Genomic DNA, 16,465 nt, shown 5'->3' with positions numbered 1-16,465 from the left:
TATATTGCAGAGTTTCGTAACAAACGACTGCATGGTTAGGCTAATATGGCGAAACATGCGGGGGGAAAAAACGGTGGAAGAATAATAAAACCAAAGAAAACAATAGGGGACCACTGCACTACGTGCTTGGCCCCCTAATCATTTTGGAAATAAATACAAACTAGCAAATAATTAAATAATTATAGTAATAGTAGCAACAAATAAAATGCATATATATATATATATATATGTTGTTATACTTTAATGTATATGTTAAACTATGTCCTTCCAATTTGGTGCTTACAAAACAGTTATAGAATAACACAAACACAAAATTACAAAACACACCAATGTACTTTGTGTTATGTTTAGTGTACAAATGTTTGTGTGCATTGACTGTGCTCGTACGTGCTTGTGTGCGTCACCCGTGGAGAGGTATACGGTATGGTTCTTTATGAACATTTGCTATGCTTAATTCGTACATTGCTGCACCGAAAATAGCAGATCTTCTAAGCCCCCTACGTTTCACGTCGCAAAACACATGGTAACTTTGCAGATCTGTTTCTTTTCTGAAAGCAACAAAGTATAGCATCGGGCACTGGGGGTCAGAGAGATAACCGCACAAGAGATTGAGTCCATCTGTCCACAGCCTGAGGGGAAGAAAACAAACACACACACACACAGGCCTTCTCTCTTCCGTGCCAACATCCTTTCTATCAGTGCATGTCACTTATTCTGGGCCTTCTTTTTAAAAGCATGAATGCCGCAGGGTTATCTGCGGTTCCCTCCCCCCCCCCCCCCCTGTGCCAAGCAGCAGCATTCCTGCGATGGCCTGCAAGTCAGACAGGAGCGAGAACAAACACATCGCACCGACATGACACACAGCGTGACACGCACCGACACCAAGGGGTACCTTCTGCCCGTGTGGATGTGAGGTCTGTGAGATAAATCGTTGCCGTCGGAGAGCAGAAACCTCGTGTTTTCACTTGTGTTTTCTCGTAAATTAACCCATTCAGACCAGGAACTTATCTGTGTAATTTTTTTATTTCTTTGGGCTATACAGTTTTTTGAAAAAACCTTTTCATGTCAAGGACCCCAAAAGTTGTATGTATTTGGCCTCGGACCCCCATCTCAAAATATGTTGTTCCAGGGACCCCCAGAAGCAAAGATTTTAGTAAAAAAAAATTGCTTTAAAAATATATATATATTCAAAGATTTGCAAAAAAAATCATGATTTTTTTAAAATAGCAGATCTACAAGCTCACAGCGCGGCACTCTCATGCCGCGCTATGAGCTTGTATATCTGCTATTTTTGAATAGCCAAAGCAATCTAAAAATGTTCCCGGTCTTAAAGGGTTAACACCCTACTTGATCCTACTACAGCGTCACACAAAAGCATCAACAGTAGCAGATCAACAAGCTCGATTTCGAGCTTGTCGATCTGCTACTTTAGCCGTTTTATGAATTTGAAATCCTGAAAAGTAACAATTTTGGACATATGAGGTTTCCACCCCTGACAGAGACGAAATACTCCCTTGCATTCCAGCAAGTGGGCACGGTGAGCGTGAGCGAAGATCGCAGTTACACCAACGAGAGACACCGGATTAGGGTGAGAAGATGCACTTTCCAGACAAATAGGTCTCCAGTCTTTTCTTTCGCTCAATTAACCCTGCGGCCTTCATTTGCATTTCTCACAGAGAGGCTGTCTTTTTTCCGTGGGAGGGTTATCTCTGCTTCATTTTCGGAAGGCATGAAAAGCCGGGGAGCTGGGGAACAGTTTTTATCCTGTCAACCAGATAGCACCGTGGCTACCAGCTTTATCGCTTCTTACAGCTGATGAAATCCACTGCTAACGGTTTTGCGTGAGCGGCTGAGCGCAGGTCTGGGGAGCGTGCAATCGTGTGCTTGTGTGTGTGTGTGTGTATCTGTCATCTTTGCATATACTGTCAGTTTTGTGTGTGTGTGTGTGTGTGTGTGTGTGTGTGTGTGTGTGTGTGTGTGTGTGTGTGTGTGTGTGTGTGTGTGTGTGTGTGTGTGTGTGTGTGTGTGTGTGTGTGTTGTGCATGCAGCACATGTATAAGTTGTACTAAAACCGATACAGTACATGATTTTTGAACGTACGGTTAAGTGTACTACTCTGTACCATAACCGATGTACCGTAACCGACATGATTTCAGGCCAGAGAGCTCTCTCCGACTTGGCCAACGTGAGTAATGACATCAGCGTGCGGGTGATTTAACACAACAGTCTATATCCCCGTCCCCATCCAACCCCCGCTACAGAGCCGCGCCGAGCACGCACGCCCGCACGCACGCACGCACGCACGCCCGCACGCACCCCATAAACGCTGGCCCTGTATAGTGCGTGAGCACCGCATTATGTCTCTCAAAGCGCTGAGAGGTTAGCATCATCAGCTAGCACACTTTCTCCAACCGACCATCCATTTGGCAATTACAACTACCTCGTTGACTGACCTCCGCACTAGACATTTTTTTTTTTGCATTCCATCAGACCATCACATCCGCAGATCCTATAGCTACACCACGAAGTTGGGAAGGGGAGGAGGAGGAGGAGGAAGAGGAGGAGGAGGAGAGGTGATGATGGAGGAGAAGGAGGAGGAGATGGAGAGAGAAGGTGGTTTCGGGCTGCAGAGAGGAAAAGGCAAGAGGTAAGGGCTTGGTACTGTGTGTACTTTGTTGCACATGGTGTCGCGCAACCACGCGATTGCCGATCTACAAGCTCACAACACGTCCCGCTGCTACGTGTCGTGAGCTTGTACGTCTGCTATCTTTGGCGTGCGACACCGGGCGGCGCGCAACTTAAGTATAAACCCGGCCGGCTGTAGAGGGTGTTGAAAATGTCCAAAGTGTTTTGTTGCTTAGCAATATAAAATGATACATTACCGTTGCTAAGTTTGTATTTGTGTGTCTGCCCCCGGCGTGTGTGTGTGCGTGTGTGTGTGTGTGTGTGTGTGTGTGCACACGTGCATGCGTGTGTGTCGGTCATTCTCCACTACTGGGTGCTAGAGGAAAGGACAGCCATTAAAAAAAAGCACATGTTCCCATCCAGCCAGCCCCCCTCTGTGCCAGCCAGGTCTGCCTCTGCACGCATTACCTGCTTTAAAGTGGCTAAAAGGCACAGGGTCCTGCAGCTTGAAAGGGGAAAATTAAATCTTTCTTTCCTTTTGCTAAATATACGCCATCATCTTTTTCACCTCATGAATACGGGTCCTTCAAACCCCAGTGTCGCAAATTCACAACGCTCTCACATAAAAGGAGTTCTAAAATCGCTGGGTAAATAGGCGGCAATATAAAAAAAAGCGACACTGCAGTTTAAGGGAAGAATAAATAGTTGCTTCATTTTCATATGAAAGACCAGTGACCACTCGTCAATACTAAAGACTTGCATCCATAGAGACGATTGGGGAGTTATATGTCCTTCTAATAAACTGATCATAAATGGAAATGTGCTTTGATCCAAAGCACATAATTACAAAGTGCATTACACTCACCCATTCGCAACACATCCACACACACACCGACGGTGGAGGAAAACAATGCAAGGCAACAACAACCTGCTCATCGGGGACCGAGCAGTTAGGGGTTCACTGTCTTGCTCAAGGACACTTCCAACACTAACCCAGGGGGAGCAAGCGATCGAAAACCAGGAACCTTTCGATTCCCAAGTGGCCATGCATGCACTCTACCTCGTGAGCCACAACTCAAACCATCTCTCTACAATGATACTCCACAGCAGTGGTTCTCAACCAGTGGTCCGGGGACCACCAGTGGTCCTTGGGGGGTGGGGGGGGGGGGTACCAGGGGGTCCCCAGCAAAATGAGTTAACATAGCGTCACAATCATTTTAACCACTTAGCTTTGGCTATTCAAAAATAGCAGATATACAAGCTCATAGCGCGGCACCGAGTGCCGCGCTATGAGCTTGTAGATCTGCTATTTTTGAAAAATCTTGAAAATATGTGCATAGCCTTGAATATATATATGTTTTAAAGTGAACATTTTTAACTCAAATCTTTGCTTCTGGGGGGTCCCTGGCACAACATTTTCAGATGGGGGTCCGAGGCCAAATGTATATCAATTTAGGGGTCCCTAGCATGAAAAAGGTTGAAAACCACTGCTCTACAGTAAAGCGCTGACCAAAATGTCATCTGGACATTGTGCTGGTTTGAACAATCTCCATCCTTTAGAGTTGTGGAACAGTCAAGTTCTACTACAGCTGACATTTTGACTGGGCTGCCTGCTCACCTTCTGCAGCAGCTGGGAGCCAGAGTATTTAGCAGAGATGGACTTGATCTCTCCTCCAAACGCAGAGGCCCATAGCTTCACCCTGTCCAACACAAAACACAACCGGAGAGAGAGGGGTAAGAGCGGGCGATATTAAATTATGCATTTGCAAGAGATAGCCTACTGTATAAGGGAGATACAACCAAGAGAAGAGATGGACATGGACAGTTTAATGAAACAAGATGCTCACTCAAGAATCAAGGAGGATTTCTTTTGTCACTTTCTCTTACAGGTTCAAGCAGTGAAATGTTTATTATCATATCAATGATTATTATATCATTATTATCAATGTCTATTATTATTACGCACTCATACGGCCATAATATTCAAAATATATTTATACCTAGGCCAACTCAATATTGTGGAGAAGATTTTTGGTTTGTTAAATGTGTTGTTAAAATGTGTTAATGTGTGGAAGGGTCTGACAGGGTGGCTATACTTTGAAGGGTGCATGATTGCACTGCAATTAACTGACTACTGTGGGCAGTGAGCCATTTCATATTCAATATTTGATGATATATGGTAGCACATTTTAATTCATGTTCTGGCAGAAACTGAAATGTGTGGTCTATGGTAACAGGATAGGCACTAGGGACATCTGGGCACCTCGATGTAAAATTGGCTATTTTGTCCAAAATGCAATATATATATATATATATATATATATATATATATATATATATATGGAAAATGTTTTTAAGTAAAGTAAAGTGTACATTATTAGAACATGCTTAAACACTAGACAATTAAGGTCTAATATTTCTACAATAGCTACAAAACCTGTATATCCAGTCATTTTGGAGCATAAACAAGAAGTTGAAGGATAAGTCTGATAATGATATACTGTGCATGTTCACATCATGTATACTTTACATTTTTCCAATATTTTACTTTAATAACATTTTGGACAAATTTACATGGAGAAGTCCCTGCCACCTATCCTGCATCTGTGTGTATACCGTTGTGTAAAAGCTCATAGCAGATCGTCTACTCACACAGAAGGGGGGATGCTCTGGTGAGACGAGCCCCCCACGCCGTTAACCCAGGTGGCCAGAGTTGAGCAAACTAGTAGGAACACACAGTTCAGAGGATCCACCTGCATCTTGAAAAGATCCCTTTAAAAAAGCGCACGCCAAGAAGACTGTGGGCTTATTATCCTTCCACCTTAACGTCACTTGACCGTCTCTCTTTCTTTATGCTTTCATGGAAATCCAAAGAATGCTAAAAAAAAAATCCGTTTGACTAAATTGATCATGGCAACATCTTTAGCCGTCCTCGTCCCTTATGGTGACCGACCGACGCGCCTCGGGTTTGGAGACGTGGAGGAGACGCGGCGCGCGTAAAGATGTGTGTGTGTGCGCGCGTGTGCGTGTGTGCGTGCGTGCGTGCGCGTGTGTGTGTGTGTGAGTGACTTGTCCAAAGTGCGTCGGTTGGTTTTGCCTCCAGCTGACTGGCGGTGTGTTGCTGAGACTCTGTCTGTCTGCCTGCTGAGAGAGAGACTGTCTGCTGAGAGAGAGAGAGCTGCTGCTCCGCGAAAAGTCCAGCTCGACTCCCGCAGAAGCAGCTAAAGCTAAGTCCTTTAAAGCAGCCGTGGAGCAATTTGTCTGGACCCGCTGCACCTGTGTGTGTGTGTGAGTGAGCGCGTGTGCCTCGTTCTCCGAGTGGAGAGAGAGAGAGCGAGAGAGAGAGGGGGGGTGGAAGAGAGTGAAGAGAGAGAGAGAGAGAGACAGGGGGGGGGGGAAGAGCGACAGTATTTCTAAAGAGTGGAGATTTAGGAGAAACGGGGCAGATCATAAAACGATGCAGCGTATAGAGCACGCCTACTCCTTAGTTTAGAGTGATGCGATGAGGCTTTTTTCTCTCTCTCTCTCTCTCTCTCTCTCTCTCTCTCTCTCTCTCTCTCTCTCTCTCTCTCTCTCTCTCTCTCTCTCTCTCTCCCCCACCCTCTCTCTATCCATCCCTCTCGCTCTCTCCTCTCTCTCTCTCTCTCCTCTCTCTCTCCTCGCTGAGGGGAACAGCCTGACGGTAGAATGCTGTTATTATTGTTGTCCTGAATTACGCCACCACCACCACACTTGCTGTGACCTCACTAGGAGCCACAGTATAATGCGGGGGGGCTATAATAGCTCGCCTCCATCTTTCATGTCACATCAAGTCATGTTGTACTGTATGTCCTGTTCACTGAGGCGAGAACTAGTGAAAGATGCTTGTTCCAAGAGAGAGAGAGGTCGAGAGAGGGAGAGTTAAAGACGTGGCTGGTGACCGAATAGCAGGCAGGAGGAGGGAGGGAGGGAAGAACAACATGATAAGTCACTTTGACAGTGTGTGTGTGGAGATCTGGGCTTCTTTTCTTTGGCAATGTGAGTTCATACATGCAGGCTAGAAGCAGATGGATGGGCTTTTACTCTGGAAACTATAGGGGTGGTGGGACGATATGAAAATTACATGTCACGATTATTGGGACAAAAATAATTGTGATTAACGATATTATCGCGATAATCAATTATGCTAAAAACTTAAAATGCCACTTTAATGCCGTTAACCACTTGAACCCACTTTAGTGGGGCAGATTAAATCAATATTCCATCAGAATCTTTCACTTGGTGATACAAGCACCAAATTTGGCACAAATGATGTCCCGGATGTACTATTTAAGAAAAGTACGTTATCCAGCTGAAACTCCAAGATGGCCGCCAGTTTTCAAGATGGCCGCCTCATCAAACGCAAAAAAAAAGTTTTTGAAGTAGAACTTGAATGAACAGAAATGTATTAATGATCCAAAAATCTAAATGAATGTATTCTGACTGGAAGAACTCAATAGTGTCAATTGAATTCCAATATGGCCGCCAGTTTTCAAGATGGCGGCTATTACGTGAATCAAAATGAGCATTTTCGGAAGCTGTCTGATCACAGATATTGCATTAAGTTGAAGGGAAACATCCATGATCATTCATTGAAATGCTGTGGTCAAGCTCTATTGGTTTGTCATTTTTTATAAGAGTGATGTCAAAGTAGCCTGGTAAAGCCCCTCCCTCCGGAATTCTCATTTCCACTTGATTTCAGGAGTGAGTCTGGCCTGAAGGCTTATCTGGGCGTTTCTTGCTCGTCCACCAAATGGACTCTCCAATCAGCGTCCTCGCTCATTGTTTTGTGATTGACAGCGGAGGTAGGCCAATCAGGTGGAACCTGAGTGGTTCACACATCATTAATCAATACACCTTTCATACAAGCTGCTCGTTAACATCAGAGACAAACCAATTACTCCTGGTGATAATCACTGCAGCCTAAAGTGGCTTAATTGGACATCAAAGGGCCACTTGGACATCAAAGCTACATTACTCCCGCCCAGCTCCAGCCCACAGCCAAAAAGCCAAACAGGCCCTCATGCTAGGGCCTGAAATAAAATACAAATGAGATTTCTGGAGGGAGGGTTTACCAGGCTAATGTCAAAGCACAGTCAGGGCACACTGGTGACATCACTGCTGTGAGACTCAGCATGGGGTTCAGTGTCGGCTTGTAGCGTACTAGCTGTAGTTGTAGTTTACTAACTGTTGTAGTGGTGTACTCACTGTAGTTTGTAGTATACTTTAGTGTCCCAAATGCTATCTAATAAGCCCCTGTATATATCTCAACTACAAGTTTAGTTAGTTGTAGTATTGTAGTTAGATAGCCGCACCTGAATTGACAGGATGTGCCAGCGCGGGAGAGCCGAGCCAAGGGGCTTCAGTTACCTGGATGGTGTACAGATAGATCGCATAGGACTTAAATGTCCTCTTTCAAACAAACTCATCAGCCTTGATGGCTTAAGTCCTTGCAACCACAAAGAAGCTGTCTCCAGAATCTTCACACATGCTCTCAATGCAGCCAAGCAACAAATGAAGTCTGTGTTGATTAAGGCATGCAACACAGATATTCTTGTTGTTGCAGTCAGTGCAGACTTAGAAATGATTTGGGTATAATTTGGCCATGGTCAGTGCATTAGGTGATTGCCAATTCATGAATCTGTTACTGTTTGGTTCCATATGACCCAAGTGCAGCACAGTCCAGTCCAGTCCAGTATAATACAGTACAGTCCAGTACAGTACTACAGTCCAATACAGTACAGTCCAGTATAATACAGTCCAGTCCAGTACAGTACACTACAGTATAATACAGTACAGTCCAGTACAGTACTATAGTCCAATACAGTACAGTACAGTACAGTACAGTACAGTACAGTACAGTACAGTACAGTATTGTACAGCACAGCACAGTATTTGTATCATCATAATATCCAATAATTTAGATTTTCTAAAACCAGAATTGGATATCTCACACTCAAAAACATACATTTCGATCTATAGACCATCAAAATAGGATTATTCAATCAAAATATAGTTCAAACACAGTTTAAAAACACTTCGAATGGCGGCCATCTTGAAACTTGCGGCCATTTAGTTTTTTTCAAGTGGATAACGTACTTTTCTGAGAGAGTAGGTTCTGAAGCACTTGTGTGCCAAATTTGGTGCTTGTATCACCAAGTGAAAGATCGTTTCAGCAATCTACTACTTGAACCCCCAGTATCCGGAACATTCGCCAAAAATATTCGATGTACAAGCTTGCAACGCGTTGTGAGTTGTAGATCTGCTATCGAGTTGTAGATCTGCTATTTTTGGCAAATCGATATGTGTAGAGTGACATAAGAGCGTACCAAATGTGCTCTTAAGCCTACAGGTCAGTTTTATCAAGTATAGAGGGTTTAAGCGGTACTGAATGTGCAGCTCAACAAACGCTAATTCATCCTAGTGTATGACGTAGGACAATTTCACAATGAATTAAAGTCTCTGCGATACGATTATTGTGAGCGTTTCTTTAATCGCGATAAACGATAATAGCGATTATCGTCCCATCCCTATTGGAAACCAGCGCACTGCCTCTAGTTTACACCTGCCGCGTAATGTGTGTGGCATATTGTAAGGCTTTCGACAGCACCACATTTAATGCACTTTTTCATTTTGAAGGGTGCATCTTGCACAGCAGTAACGGGTGTCGATTGGACATGTCAGCCGACTCAGCCCATAATTTAACACTCTCACTCTCTCTCTGGTCATCTTCCTCAATTAGAGTCACGTAATTCGAGCCACAGAGTCACTCAGTCACCCAGTGAATTTTAGAAAGCGGTCGGCCATGTCCTTACAAAAGAAAGGTCAGTCGCGGTCATTCAATTGATTCTTCCAATCAATGTGAGTTTTTTTTATTCTCCAGGCTAATTTTCTCACGAGATTGTCTATTATCATGTGGAGTCGTCACTCCTCAGTGTACGTGGACATCAAAGAGTGAACCACCGGGGTCATTTTAGTTGACAGTATGCTATGCTATACAGTAGGTAGTGAGCAACTGCAGCAAAGTGAGTCATGGCAGGGTTAAACCCCCAGAGTAAGTATCGAATAAAAGATCTCTTTGCAGCGGGGGAGGCCAGCCCCAGTGGTGTAAAGTAACTTAGTACATTTACTCAAGTACTGTACTTAAGTAAAATGTTTAGGTATTTTTTTACTTTACTGGAGTATATTTCCAATTTTCTGTACTTTTACTTCTACTCCACTACATCTCAGAGGCAAACACTTTTACTGAATGAATGAAAATGAGTTTTTATACATAGTGAACTTGTGAAATGGGACATTCTGCATAATGAGTACTTTTACTTTCGGTACTTTAAGTATATTTTGATGCCAATACCTTTACTCAAGTACATGTTTTATACCGGACTTTTAATTGTAACAGAGTATTTCTACATTGTGGTATTGATACTTTTACTTAAGTAAAAAAATGTGAGTACTTTGTCCACCACTATTGAATAAAAGATCTCTTTGCAGCGGGGGAGCCCAGCCCTGTGTGTATTCAGCAGAACTCTTGCATCATATCCATGACCCAACAGTAATTATAGCAGGACCCGACGAAGGCACAACTAAGGGAGGGGTATGTGGCTTGGAGGAGAGTTTATGGAAATGTACAAAAACGAGAAATGACTTAAATGTTTTTACAGCTTGGCAAAGCTGTCAATAAACAAACTGCAAAGCTGTCAATTAGCTGTCAATAAACAATAAACAAACTGTAGTTTGTTTATTACTAAGGACTGTAGTTGTCACTTTCTCGTTACTTTCTCCCTATTGGTTAAAAGCCAGCCAATGAGGGGTCGCCAATGGCTTCCCATAGCCTACTCTGAACCAAGCCCCCAGAACCGCGGTAGAACAGTGAAACTGCCGTCGCCTGGTGGTCAAATCTGGGATTGCAAGACTTCCGCATTTAAAATGCTACTGCGGCAGGTGCTTCTATAGTTGAACACGCACGCGCGCGCGCACACACACACACACACACACACACACACACACACACACACACACACACACACACACACACACACACACACACACACACACACACACACACACACACACACACACACACACACACACACACACACACACACACACACACACACACACACGTTTTCTTTATATTGGTAGCCAACCTGTAACCTGTCTTGTTTTTTGATTGATTGAATACTTTATTAACAGTTTGCAAGAATGATTAAGCAACGATTCTAAAAGGATAAAACAAAAAAGCCCTGAGGGCTTGTTTCCATTGTGGTCATATTGATAAATATTTATATTCAGACAGGAAGACAGACAGACAGACAGACAGACAGATAGCAGTGCTATCTGGTGAATAAAGGAGCAAATTGCCCATGCTCACATCAGAGGAAAGAACATCAAAAGGGATTAATGACCCACTCCTCTGCTCTCTCTTTCACACACCCACAACACCTCTCGTTTCTCCACTGCTCTCCTATCTCGTCTCCTTCCAATTCCATCTCTCCAGCACAAGCTTTTTGGGGATGCATGACTGTTCATAGTTCCAGTTCATGGAAGAATAAACACAGAAATATAGGCCTATCTTTATAGTGCAGGGATATCATTGTCAACTTCCCTGGATCAGGGCCCTGCACTTATATTACACACCACTGATATATCAACATACTGTTAGGATTCAGAAAACATTTCTAGATATGTATTTGGTCGCGGACCCCATCTCAAAATATGTTGTTCCAGGGACCCCCCCCCCCCCCCCAGAAGCAAGGATTTGAGTTATAAATGTCCGCTTTAAAAATATATAGATTCAAAGATTTGCACAAATTTTCAACATTTTTCAAAAATAGCAGATCTACAAGCTCATAGTTTGTATGAGCTTGTATATCTGCTATGTTCGAATAGCCAAAGAAATCTAAAATGACACATGATGCGTTCCCGGATTGAATGGGTTAATAACTTAAACCCTATTTGACCGAGTCTCCAGGGTTTGTTTAGGTCCCCTCTTTTTCCCCCCCACACCACATCTCTTTGCCAAAAGTAGCCGATCGACAGGGTCAGATAAGCTCGTAGATTTTGTGAACTTTCTGTGTATGTTCACCTATGCCAAGCCAGGGTTCAAGTGGTTAAACAGTAAATACTCCATCACAGAAATCATATTATGAGTTCTGTGTTCAAAGCCAGCCTCTTTTGTGGACCAATAAAAGTGTTTTATGATTGCCAAAGTGCAGACCATGGCCAAAAAAAACAGACAAATCTGATCTGCCAGTGCAAAAAAAAATACAATAAAATTGTCCTTGGCAGATTTGGTCTGGCCCCACTCGGTTGTGATTGGATTTCGCGAAGTTGTGGGACACCAATCAGGGCCCAGTATGCAAATTTGGGCCATGTTCATCACCAGAGGCTTTTTTTTCTTAATCAGCCCCTTGGAGAGCTTTTAGTGGAACTCAGTCACTTTACTAGAAGGTGGTCGGTTTTTAAAGTAGCTTGCACAACAAAAGGAATTCATTCAGCAATGCATGACTTGCTTTTGTGGATTTCTCCCTTGTGTGTTTAACCTCACCGCACACCAGAACTAGATTATGTGGCAAGTTATTTAATTTGATCCTTTGACAGTTAGCAGAAGAAGTGGCTTTTAGTCTGTGTGTAGGCTGGTTATGTATTTGCGCTCGAGAGGCAGCTCAAAGCTTGTATACGTCTGTCTCGTCTGATACAAATGGACAGTGACGGGCAAAGACCCATTAGGGCCTGGGAATCTTCATGTAGGCAATAAATAATTCCCCATTTCTGGGGGCCCTGGAGCTCACCTTGCTCCATAAATACCCGGCGTAATTGAATTAATGAGACAGTTAGACTTTTATCTTCCATCAGCGCTGGTGGAGAAACAGACGTCTGCTGTTGATTCGATGCAGCACCATTGTCTGCGTAACTGAAATTAAATCTGCACCGTCATAGGTCAAAATATCCACGTGAGACTGGATAAAGGGAAAGATTTTTTTCTAATGTCCTTACTCCGACTTCAACTTTATTGTTACTTCACACAGTTTACAGGTGTAAAAGAACGCGTGAAATATTTTTTTTTGTACAAGCTTGCAACATTTTTCAGATTCAAGAAAAGAGTCAAGACTCAAGTGAAAAGATAGAGAAAGAATGTTCAAGGTTCTTTATTGTTACGTCTTCTGTACAGGTACATAAAGAGTAATATGTAATTTTGTTCAACTTCTAAGGGACCACAACAGAAAGAAGCCTTCAGGCTTTATTGGGTATTATCCCTTAGAGAGTGTATACTTTTATTTTATCATGCATTGTATGCTATTATTATTTTTTCAATAAAAACCTCAACCAATCAATCCTCAGACATTGCAGCAGCATAGTGTAACATGATAAACAATAGTGGTAGGAAATAAATTGAAAAAACAAGCACACATTATATACTGTATACAAATGGAAGTCATTATATATAGAGATATAAAATATAAAATATGTAAAATCTTAAATATAAGGTGCATGGTCAAATATAAATTAAATGAGGCCATATATGCTTCTAGTGCCAGTGGAAAAAAAACATTTGCAGCAGATATAAATAGCAGCCGTTATAGAATCACATCACACAAGGCCTCTTGTGCAGACATCACTTAGCAGCAGATATCAAACATTTAAGTGTGTACATAAGTGGCAGTGCAAAGGAGTGGAGCGTATTCATAGTCGTACGTACATTAAGTGATAATGTGTGACGACCTGGCGACAGGGCTCAACGGTTATACAATAGCCTGATGGTTGACATGTGGAAACTGCTCCTAGTTTGCCACTGCTTGCCTTGCCGTGGCCGTGGTAGTGCTTTAGCCTTTTTCAACACGTGTGGTGTGTGTGGCCCATTTGAGGTCCTCAGCAATGCGTATGCCGAGGAACTTAAAGTCACCAACGCTCGAGGCCCTCGGGTGGCGCAGTGGTAAAGTGCCTGCCAAGGTAGGTTGTGGGTTCGAATTCATCGTGATGCATTCGGCTTTGTCGAGCGTCTCCACTGTGATGCCTTCTATGTGCTGTAGATGGAGCCGTGCTCTCTCCTTGGCTCTCCTGTAGTCCGTGGTCAACTTCTTTGTCTTGTGGACGTTGAGAGCGAGGTTGTTCTCCTCAAACCATTGTATCAGTGATCTGACCTGGTCCCTGTAGGCCGACTCGTCGTCATTGATGATCAGGCCCCTCACCATCGCGTCGTCAGAATACTTGATGATAATATTGGATTTGTGTGTGGCCACAGTCACGTGTAAAGGGAGTAGAGGAGAGGAATCAGCACGCAGCAGCGCTTAGGGGCTCCTGTGTTGAAGGCATAGAGGTATAATATAACTAGAGGGCAGATTGCCCCGCCCCAGCTATTCATTTCAATGAAAGTGCTCAGTGTGGCGTTTTGAAGCACCCGGAAGTCTGCCGGAAGTAGAACTATTGGGTCGATCTTGAGTCGTTTCGAGCAGCCATAGTTATGAGCATGCGCACTAGTGTCCTTTTTGCGTCCTACGTCACAAACTACCTTCATGAACGAGCCCGTGTGTCGAGCCATGAACGCGAGATATTTATTAACTCTCTCAGTGCCACGCCCCGACATATCCCGAGTTTTTCCCGAGTACCCTCAGTGCCAGCACGAGAAATCCCGAGTTTTTACTTTTGACTGTGGTCGCGTTATTCTGTTTATTTTTCATGATCACTTTCGCTTCCTGACTCCTTCAGACTCACCCGGAGCCGGATGTAAAAAAAAAAATTCATTTCCGGGTCACGTTGTTTTTCTCCGGTGATTTTCGGCCAGAATAGGGAAAGTCACGGTTTTTCACACGGTATAAAAAGCGAACGGAGAGGTCCACGTCTACTCTCTTTGGTCTGGGTGACGATCAGTCATCGTAGTCGTGTATCGCATCGTAATTTAGCGCGATCAACGATTGTCGAAAATGTCAACATCCGGTTCTGACCGGATATGACGTCACGTGAGCCTGTTTGGGAGGGGGCGAGTGAGCCAGCGAGATCATCAATGTGTCGATTTGTTGCTCTCTACTGGTAGAACTGTATTATGGGTTTAAAACCCCAATCAGATCATTTATTTGAATGAAAAATTACAAAATTACAAAATAAAAAAAAACGCAAATACCTGGCAGTTTGGGAGTACTTTATGAAAATACTCTTGGCACTGAAAGAGTTAAATACACTGGAGATGCATGTTTATATGTAAATGCATATGTATTTGTGTATAATATGTTTACATATTTATTGTGGGATCGCTTTAGCGATCACACTAATGTTTTCTTCACTATTTATTATTATTATTATTCCCCCCGTTTTTTGGGTCATTTCAATGGAGAAATGCCATTTAGTGACGTCATAATGCATAATGCCATTCTAGTGAATGGTAATGCCATTCTAGTGACGTCATAATACTGATGTCATTGTATTATGACCCTACTATAACACTACTAACACTATCAATACTCAATACCAGCAACATTCTTAGCGATCCCACACCGTTTCTTCAGGAACAGTACTCTCTAGTATTTATATGATATTATATATATATATATATAAATATCTAGTATTTTATAGTATGTAAGGTTGCAGTCCGACAGGAAGTCCAAAATCCAGCTGCAAATGGTCGGGTGCAGGCCTATATCTCTGAGCTTTGTAAAAATGTAAAATAAAAGCCTGGAGATCGAGGCTATGCTGAGCTGCAATCCACAGACAACATTATTTTGTACACAGCTCTGTTCCTCACCTTCAGGTGAGAGAAGGCAGTGTGAAGAGTCGTCGGCGGATCTGTTTTGACGATGTGAATATTGCCATGGGTCCAGCCTGGCAGGCAGCATGGAACAAATTTAGGCCCTCACTAAACCACTCAAAGCATCAGTGTTGATTTTGACAGCAAATTTTAGCTTTAGTCATTGAATAAAATTCCATTTAGTTGTAGTCATATTTTAGTCATCTGAAATGTTTTAGTTTTTGTCTAGTTTCAGTCGCCTAAATCTACAGTTGATTTAGTCGACTATAACATATTTTGGTGGTGCCTTTATGGCGTCGTAATGGCTGATTTTATACTTGGTTGAATGCTGAAAATAGCCGATCTACAAGCTCACAACGTGTCGCAGCGTGACGTGTTGTGAGCTTGTAGATCTGCTATTTTCAGAGTGCAACACCCGAGCACAACCACACATAAAATGACTTGTCTTTTAGTTCTATTGGATCTCGTCTCCACTAGTCCCTGCCCAACATTTTAGTCCAATTTTTATTTGTTGACGAAATTGTCAATATATTTAGTCTTAGTTTTAGTCATCATAGTTTTTATTTGTTTTTTATTTAGTTTTCGTCAGCGAAAAAAGGTAGTCGACGAACATTTTTCGTCATAGTTTTAGTCGACGAAATCAACACTGCAAAGCATTTACTGACAATTGAGGTGAGGCTGACAGATCTGCAATTGTTGACCAGCAAAATGGTGGACATCTTGAAGCCGGCGGGGACCACCACAGCCTGAGAGAGGGAGAGTTTGAAAATATCTTCAGACACTCCCACCCGCTACTGCATTCTGCACGTAATAATAATAATATCTTGAACTTATATAGCGCCTTTCATGAACCCAAGGACGCTTTACATCAAAACAACCAACAACCAACAAACAAACAAACCAAACAAAACAACAAACAACTATTTGCCATAAGCCTGAGAGAATAGGTGTCTTTTCAAGTCAGCCTTTGTATGCACACGTACAGTAGTATGCTTTGAGGACACCGTCTGGGATGCCATAGCGGCCTTACAGCGCGTCAGGCTCCGAGATGATTAATGGGCTGGCCTCCACAGTTGGTGCTGA

The 16,465-nt window shown here is 43.0% G+C and overlaps 1 protein-coding gene across 1 annotated transcript in view; it reads right to left on the bottom strand.

Annotated features, from left to right (window-relative positions):
• The window catches only part of LOC308096367 (voltage-dependent calcium channel subunit alpha-2/delta-3-like), a gene marked incomplete at both ends in the record, with an annotated part of 311,418 nt that extends 297,583 nt beyond the window's left edge, over window positions 1-13,835 (bottom strand). The window contains 3 exon segments of the mRNA XM_080443791.1: window positions 4,244-4,325; window positions 5,278-5,347; window positions 13,658-13,835. Coding sequence (XP_080299917.1) covers window positions 4,244-4,325; window positions 5,278-5,347; window positions 13,658-13,835 — 330 coding nt within the window.
• Between the last annotated feature and the right edge of the window lie 2,630 nt (window positions 13,836-16,465).

This window comes from Gymnoscopelus braueri, assembly GCF_963280865.1.
Source record: "Gymnoscopelus braueri genome assembly, chromosome: 12".
In the NCBI taxonomy this organism is placed as follows: domain Eukaryota; kingdom Metazoa; phylum Chordata; class Actinopteri; order Myctophiformes; family Myctophidae; genus Gymnoscopelus; species Gymnoscopelus braueri.
The sequence above is the reverse complement of the archived record's forward strand: the minus strand, read 5'-3'. Positions and strand labels throughout refer to the sequence as shown.